The sequence below is a fragment of the Typopeltis vanoorti genome, chromosome 5, assembly GCF_054136105.1.
Source record: "Typopeltis vanoorti isolate ZY-2024b chromosome 5, IOZ_Tvanoo_1.0, whole genome shotgun sequence".
Classification (NCBI taxonomy): Eukaryota; Metazoa; Arthropoda; class Arachnida; order Uropygi; family Thelyphonidae; genus Typopeltis; species Typopeltis vanoorti.
Window position 1 is genome coordinate 111750854 of NC_143553.1, and position 8495 is coordinate 111759348.

Here is an 8495-nt window from a genome sequence, read left to right on the forward strand (position 1 = left end):
TTTTCTGCCTACTATATCATGAGATGCATCCTTATTTTCTTAATCATTTCAGTCCATAAAACATACTTGATACGTTTCGATGTATTAAAACTAAATAAATAGTTAAATTTATAACATTTAGTTTCGAAATGCAAATCGATGCAATTGTCTATATAATCTTGTTGGAAGTTTCAGAGTGAACTGTTTATTACATTTACAAAAACCTAAATCCGCAGAATTGCATGTAGCAATCGAAACATGCAACAAAAAAGTACAGACCAAATCACTTATTTTTCAGCATTTTATTAATATAATTAATTTCGCACACATATGGAGTAAAATTTCTGTTAAATTATTTAAAATATAATCGTGTAAAATTTTTATTAAAATAATTAATTTCGCACACATATGGAGTAAAATCTGGAGTAAAATTTCTTCTGTGTATATTTGTTTGATTTGTACAGCTCAGGCTGAACACAGACAATAACAAATTATATAATTGTTATGAATTTCTTAAATTTGATTATATAAGTAGTTAATTTTCAAATGGCATCAACAAGATTTATGCCTGAATTTTAAACAAAAATTACCGATAAAGTAAATATAGTCTAAAGTTAAATGGATTTAGATAACGTAATTTTAGTCATTAATAAGAATTCGTGAAACTAACGAAGGTAACGAAGAGCGAGTGAAGAAATGAATATTAAAAAAATACATAAAACAATTTATATAAAAATATCTCTTTTTGCCTTATCTTCATGAACAACGAAAGGACTTTAACTGTAAAGATGGAATCCTCCATTTCGTTACAGTAATTACTGTGCAACCTTCGATTAATTCTGTAAATATATAAAGAAAATTCATTTAAATTCATTTAGGCGAAAATTTATAGTTGATCAAAGATATTTGCATAATCGCCTTAATTCGTTAAGATATCAGAGAGGTTACGAAAAAAAAATTGTATTCTACTTACCATACGCATACCAATGGAAATGAAATAGCAAGCAAATTGGTAAGTCCAGACAAAATAGTGACAACTATAGTGACTGTTCCCTACAAAGAATAAAAAAAAGACAAAATTAATGAGTTATACACCAGAAGCATTCCTGAGTCTAAAGTGTCTACATTTGAATGTTTTTTGAAGTTTATAAAAAATATTAAATCATAACCAGGAGGTATTCAAATAATGCAAGCAATGAACGCAATATTGGACTAACTTGCAGGCCTAACATAAACATCCGTAGCCATGGATACTTGTGTTAGTCTTTAGGTAGGAGATGAATTTCAACTCCCGGTGTGAGGCTACCGGGATTATTAGACACCTGAAATGGGTTGAAAAAGTTGCATGTTTGGCCTCTAGAGCAGGGCCTCTGGATAGATAAAAATAATAAAAACTATAAAATTGATAGAAATAGAAAACGACAATCGTACGCTTACCCACGGTGCGAATATGCAAAAACGTTTCATTTGTGGGAGCCACATAATTATAAAAAAAATAATAATCTACTCATTTAATATTTGAAATTAATCTCGACACAGTATTCTTCTGATTCTCCTCATTTATATTTGATTATTTTTAGTAGTAATTATATTTTTATTTTCGTTTAAAATAAGATATTAAGATATTAACTAACGTTCGCCATAAATCATAGGAACATTCTTTTAATTCTTTGGCTAACGTTTATCAGGAATGCAATAAGAAAATTTGATATTTCTGCACTTACCGAGGCTGTAATAGGCAGAATGTAGCAAATAGTAAAAACACATTCTTGATTTAACAGTAAATTAAGCAGACCGCAAGGAGCGCCATCTACAGAACACGACAGTCTTGTTACTTCGCATGGAATGACCGTTCCGCTTTCAAGTATAACATCCACCCTTCCCAATAGACTGAGAACACCGAGAAGTAATCGGGATACCACTAAAGTAAAAAATTAAAAAAAATTAAATTAAATTAAAAAAATATATATATATATAAAGAAATAAAAAATATATATTTTATTTCTTTCAGAAGGAATAATATTTACTTGCAAATATTAAACTATTTAATAATTTAATTATAATTAAAATTTTCTTTATTTGAAATAATTTTTAAGTAATGCTTGCATTACTTAAAAATTAATGTGGAAGTGTAAAGATTAAAAATAGCTATGAGAAGTGTATTTATTTTTTCTTACCCACAGCAAACCTGAAGCTTGGAAACTCTTGATGAAGATTTTAAACTCTTGATGAGTAGTTTTAAACTACTCATCACGATGTAAATTTCAAAAGAATCTGTTTTACAAAGTGTGGGTTTTTCAAATCCAAATGCAAACTATTCTATTTATATCGTGATTTATATTACTGTATAGGTAACATTTCCTATTCTTATCTAAAGAAATTGAATTTTTCTTTAAGTATTTTCCTTCCTTCGTTTTAATTTTAGGCAAATAATGTACGTTATAGGCATTCATTCAGTTATAAAAGGGATTCCGGGTTTATTACTGAATGAGAAGTCTTTATATGGCCTATTTTGCTCAATTCCATTGAAATCACAAAAGTGATGCTATGATTTGGCATATTATAGGTGATTGATTTGCAATTTATCATAATTGTTTTTTTCCTTCCTCTTATCTACCTCCTTGATAGATGCGTTTTATCATATCATATGTCTGATTCCAATCATGTGTTAACAGAAAGATCTTTGCCGAGAAAGGAGTTACAGACAATCCAATTTGAAGGAATCGTTGCTTGAGATTATTCTGAAATTAAGTCGTGAGCGGTTTAGTGTTTCGATATTAGAGCAACGTATTCTCAGCTAGGTGTGTGTGTGTGTGTGTGTGTGTGTGCAGGACGGCAAATAAGTCACGAAGGGGTTTAAACATTTAATAACTTTTTATTTAATAATTATATTTATTATTTGTTTATAAAGAAATGTAGAAATTGTAGGATTTTTTTAATTTTAGTTTGCAGATTTTTCATTGCTCACACCGCTAGAGGCACAATGGAACTCCCAAGGCAAATTTTTGGCGAAGCAATAATTTGACAATCTGCAATTTATTGGCAATCAAGTTTACCAGATCTGATGTCTCCCGCCGTCATTCTATGGGATTACCTGAGGGAAGAGATGTATGTGAACAAGACCCAGACAATCCAACAGCTAAAGGAGAACATTCGTGCAGAAATAAATTACTTATGGATCAATCTGCATTTTCAAGTGTTACTTCGTTTAGGGGAAGAAACTGGAGTTAGGGAAAAAAAACGAATTATGCATATTCGTCTTAACATGGGCTAAGGAGGAATCCTTTGAAGAGGGTAGAGGAAGTCCCTTCTTCAAAAAATGGACAAATATTCCATTAATGGTAATGGTTAATGATAAAATATTCCATTAAGATTAGACGAGATATTCAAAGCGTTAGTTTATTAATTACTTTAATATTCTTAACTGACTTACCTCCCACTATAGTTACACAGTATTGTCTTCCTGGTATGGCAGTGCAAGGAGTAGCTCCAGCAATAACGGCACATTTGTCATGATTAATTTGCTTTGCATTGATGTGGCCTCCTCCTAGCAATTATAAAAGAAAAACCAAAGTCCATTTAATTTTGATCACAATTTAATTTTCAGTTAAATTATAGAAGTTACACTTATTAAAAATGTTAACGTAGAGTTAATATTTTTTAATGTGTAACTACTGCTACAACATTCTATTAGTTATCCTTTGCATCATAGTTACCGTATATATATATATCATAAAGGGAAAAATTGCAAACCGTTATATTAAACTTTGAATAAGTATTTCACCAAATTATGTTACTGACCCTGAGACCTACATCCCACAGCAATAAACATCAGAAAAATAGCTGTAAAAACGATTACTTTCATAATTTTCAGTACAAACTACAAAGTTTAGAATAAATACTAAAGCTGATTCTGCCTGATAACCTTCCTGGATGATGTTTTATAACTAACTAGGTTAATCAACCAATGAATTTGCTTTTCCAAACGGTGTCCCATTGTGACATTGAGGGATACAATGATGGTATGAAGGTCGAAGTTCAACATTAAAGCGATGTTCTATGCGCTTTTCAGAAACGGTGTTTCGTTACTACTGCAATGTGTGAGTACAATAACAAATGAAAGACGATAACTGGTCAATAGTGTTTACGTGTTCATGAACAATATCCTGGTGACAAAAGTCACAGAACAGAGCTCTCTATCTCTGTTTATAGGTTTTTAATTTCTTATTTGTTTTTAGCTATCACAAAAATAAATAAATAAATATATATATATTTTTAAATTTTCGCGAGATTAAAGTTTATCCTAGGATCGAAAAGTGTACCTTCTTTCTTGCTTTCTATATATTTTATTTATGTAGAATATTTCTATATATTGCTTTCTATATAAAACAAAACGTAGAAATATTGCAAACAATCTACTATCAGAAGAACAAAATGGGTCTAGACATGTAAGATCATAATAGATAACATTTATGCCTTAAAACAATTACAGTAAAAAAAAACTAGAATTTAACTTAGCCTTAATAGAGTATGAGAAAGTGTTTAAAAATACACAGAGAAAAACGGATGCTGTTCATATTAGAATCAAAATATTCAAAGAAGATAAAACAATAGAAAAGTTGGCATACTTTACTTATTTCAGTTGCACAATAACATATATAAAAGAAAAAAACATAATTAAAAAATATATAAATGTCAAAAAATATGTAGAACTGAAAAGATAGTGAGTAAAAAAATAAATAAAAAAGGCGAGAAACACAACTTAAATTTTATAAAGTAATGGCCGCTCTCACCTATTATGGTTTAACAGAAATATGATGATGATGATGATTAGTTTCCTTTCATCCATACGAATGGTAAGGGAAGCTATGCTACCATACTAGGGAAGTGACTATGAGCAAGTTGGTTTCCTGTGTGTTCATGGGTTTGCCTGTTTGCGGGATGAAAAACCCCAGGATAAGCTGCGGAAAAAACCCTACTGTCCACATCTAAGACCGGATAACTTGCTATGGCTGAGGAAGATCCTTAAGCTCTTCATGTCTCCGAGGAATCGAACCTAGGACACTGCTTCTCCAGGCATATGGCTGGGGAAGCAGTGTGAGGAGCTCATAGCCACTAGGCTAACCGCGGGGACAATAAAAATATGGATTGAAAAAGAAAGATCAAAGTAGAATGCAGCCAGCAGAAACGAGATATTCAAGAATATTTAAAGGATGAGCAGAATTTGATCATATAAAATGCAAACGTTAGGAGTTAGGCTAGTATTATTTTTTAAACGAAAGGATCAAGGGCCTCCGAAAAAGACTGGATTCATATAGACCACTTAGAAACAGAATAAGAGAAAAAAACAACTGCAAGACAGAAAACCAGTAAAACTAGAAAATGCCTAATTCTAGAGGAGAATAAGAAGAATGTATAATGCTTTGTTTGTTTGTTTGTTTGCCTGTTTCTATCAGGTATGTATTGAAAATAGGTGTTGAAGGAATTAATTTTATTTTAAAAAACAGTGCTAGTAAATTTTATTTTATTAGCACTGTTTTTTAGAAAGGCTACGTTCATGAATATAACACCCAATGTAACTTGATATTCATCATGTGTTCAGCAAAATCACTCGCTTATAATTTATAGAATAGATCAAATAAAAAAAAGTAGTTAAGCGAGTATAGAAATAGTGTAAATGCTGGCACACTTTTTGCATGCGTTTCAAATATTATTAGTCCACATGCCAATGATCAATAATTCTCAGCATGTGACTGACTATCGGCAGAACTTTGCTGACAGTGATTCATGCCTGTTAGAGTTTACACTTGCGACTTTAATAAGTATCAAGTTCAACGGACGATCTTGATCGACAGGCTTGTTATATTACCAAGAGCTGAAAGGTATGATACATATACGATACTTCGTAATAGAAGCACACTTGTTGAAAATCATACGGAAGGAGCTGCATAACTGATATTTTTTTCTTGAGCGTCAAGATCTTTCAGTTGTTAATAGTGATTTATTTTGATTTTGTCTAAGGGTTCAAATCCTATGTAAGTAATACCTAAAGTAAAACATTTTGCTGAATGTAATTCTGGGTGAGTTGATTTATTATACATACTCTTTTGTAAAGTGAAAAGCAACATTAGTTTTCATGTACATACCATGTCTCTCGATGGATGGCAGCACTCTCAGTGTGCACTTCGATTTCCAAGATTTTTTTTTAATATTTTATATCAATACATGTCTGTGTTAAAATCAGTTATAAAATTTATAACGTTACTAACTTTAAGAGAGTTATTTATTCTCTCATCTAAACTCTCACAAACGTCAGTTTCTTATTGCAAATTAACTTAACTAAGTAGTCTGTTATGAGATGGGTTTCTATGTAATTAATTTATATATATATATATATATATATATATATATATATATATATAAAGTAAAACGAATTTAAATGACACTATACAGAAAGAAAAGTTTAATTAAGATACGACTAGTTTCGTTGAAAATTCAACTTCTTCAGGTATCACAGGCAAAGAATTAAATAAAGATCTGTTGAAATAAGAGTATTATTTCAACCCTGGCACATTGAGCCAGATCTTTGTTAACAGATGAAACAGAAATTGAATTTGAACTTAATTTTCTTCAAAGGTCTTTTGTTAACAATGGATTCGCTCTTAAAAAGATTAATAAATTTCTCTCTGTCCACCGCTCAACTGCTTTTGAAGATTCTTCTCCACCAAGAGCTTTTATTTCGTTACCATACATCAGCTCTCTCTCTCTCTCCCCCCAAAACTGACCAAAATGCTTCAGAAATTCAACATTAGAACTTGCTTCACTACATTTCCTAAACTTCCACCCATATTAAGTAGACCTAAAATGAAACATCTTCCTACTCAGTATCCAGGAGTCTACAAGATTCTGTGTGATTGTGACAAACCATACTACGGCCAGACAGCTAAATCCATCCTTTTTCGCATGGAAGAACACCAAAGAGACATTTCCTACAACAGAAGCAGGGCCAGCGCTCTCTCACTCTAGCCACGTTCTCTTCTCCATCAACTCGGATGAAGGCTGCCAACACCTCGTAGAATGGCCACACTTCTAATATCCATGTGTGCTATGATGAACTTGAAAGACGAATAGTTGAATCTAGAGAAATATCGCTTGATTCATCTCATATTAATAACAGCCTTAGCTACAATATTTCTGATGCACATATTGCCACTGTCCAATACTGGCGCACTCATGTCGGCTCACGCACGTAGTCGACTTCATTTGGAACCCAAGCACGCATTCCTGTTTTTAAATGTGCTTGTGTGTTTTATACTAGATTTGTTAATGTATTTTATCATGTCTCTGTTATTTTTAATTTAATTCTTTGCCTGTGTGACACCTGCAGAAGTTGAATTTCAACGAAACCAGTCATATCTTAACATTAAACGTTTCTTTCTCGGCCATTTTAGTCATTTAAATTCTTTTTTACATACACTTTCTACCCGAGTAAAATTATGAACAATAATACAGGGTGTTCGGGATAAATTTGACATATTTATAATTAATTATATTTTTCCGTAAGTTACATGTATTAACACACACTTCTCTTCATTTAAAAGTTTGGACCCTTCTTCATTCATATACAAGATGTCAGAAAGGATGGATAGCTGGAACCCACCTGAATCATGGAAGAGAATAACTTGTATCATGATGATTCGTGCCCGCCATCAAAATAAGGATATTACGACTGCTGCCCAATGCTCCCTGAATACAGTAAAAACAATCAGGCATGAACTAGAGACTTGCAATGGTGACTACGAGGATGTAGCAAGAAGAAAGATCCCTAGCAGACGATCTGATTGCGTTCGTACAGCAGAATTCCTCGCAAATCTGCAGGAACAGGTGTTGAAGAACCCTGGCATTGGAATTCGGGCTTTGTTCGTGGAGTTGCTAACTGTAGTCACGCCCTGGATAACAAGGGTAGCCAATGGTAGGCCGTATGTATGGCAGCAGGATTTGGCCCCTTGCCACACCTCTGGGAAAAGTCAAAAATGGTTGTCTGAAAATTTCTACGACTTCACCAGTCCAAATGTTTGGCCTCCAAACTCCCCAGACCTTAACCCCATGGATTATTTTGTATGGGGCGCAGTTGAAAAAGACACCAATCGCACTTCCAGTAATACAAAAGCCCAGTTAATGGATAAAATTAAAACAGTTTTTGCGGCCCTTCCCAGGGAGACTGTAGCATCAGCTTGTTCGAGGTTCCGAAGCAGAATTGAAGCTGTGATCGATGCTAATGGTGGTTATTTTGAGTAAATCTTGTTGATAGTATTGTAATTAACTCTGCCTGTAATGTTTTTTGTCAATTCATTAAATTTAATAGATACAAAGAAGATTTTCTTTTTCCTTACGAAACTGTCAAATTTATCCCGAACACCCTGTATATATATATATATATATATATATATATTTGGAATTTGTTTATATATATATATATATATATGTTTGGAATTTCTATGACGGAATACAAATTA

General features: G+C 32.3%; 1 protein-coding gene across 1 annotated transcript; it reads right to left on the reverse strand.

Moving 5' to 3' along the window:
- Positions 1-388: 388 nt before the first annotated feature.
- On the reverse strand, positions 389-3919 carry LOC150106726 (uncharacterized). Its single transcript, XM_090392670.1, has 5 exons — positions 3781-3919; positions 3413-3526; positions 1704-1900; positions 953-1032; positions 389-818 (listed from the first exon to the last, which is right to left on the reverse strand). Coding segments are annotated over exons 1-5 (456 nt in total). The 5' UTR covers positions 3845-3919; the 3' UTR covers positions 389-817.
- Positions 3920-8495: the final 4576 nt, after the last annotated feature.

Coding starts and splice junctions, on each gene's coding strand:
- LOC150106726 (XM_090392670.1), bottom strand. CDS start 3,844: ATGAAAGTAATCGTTTTTACAGCTATTTTTCTGATGTTTATTGCTGTG. Junction 3,527..3,780: donor TGTGGGATGTAGGTCTCAGG/GTCAGTAACATA, acceptor TATAATTGCTAG/GAGGAGGCCACATCAATGCA. Junction 1,033..1,703: donor TTCTGCCTATTACAGCCTCG/GTAAGTGCAGAA, acceptor TATTCTTTGTAG/GGAACAGTCACTATAGTTGT.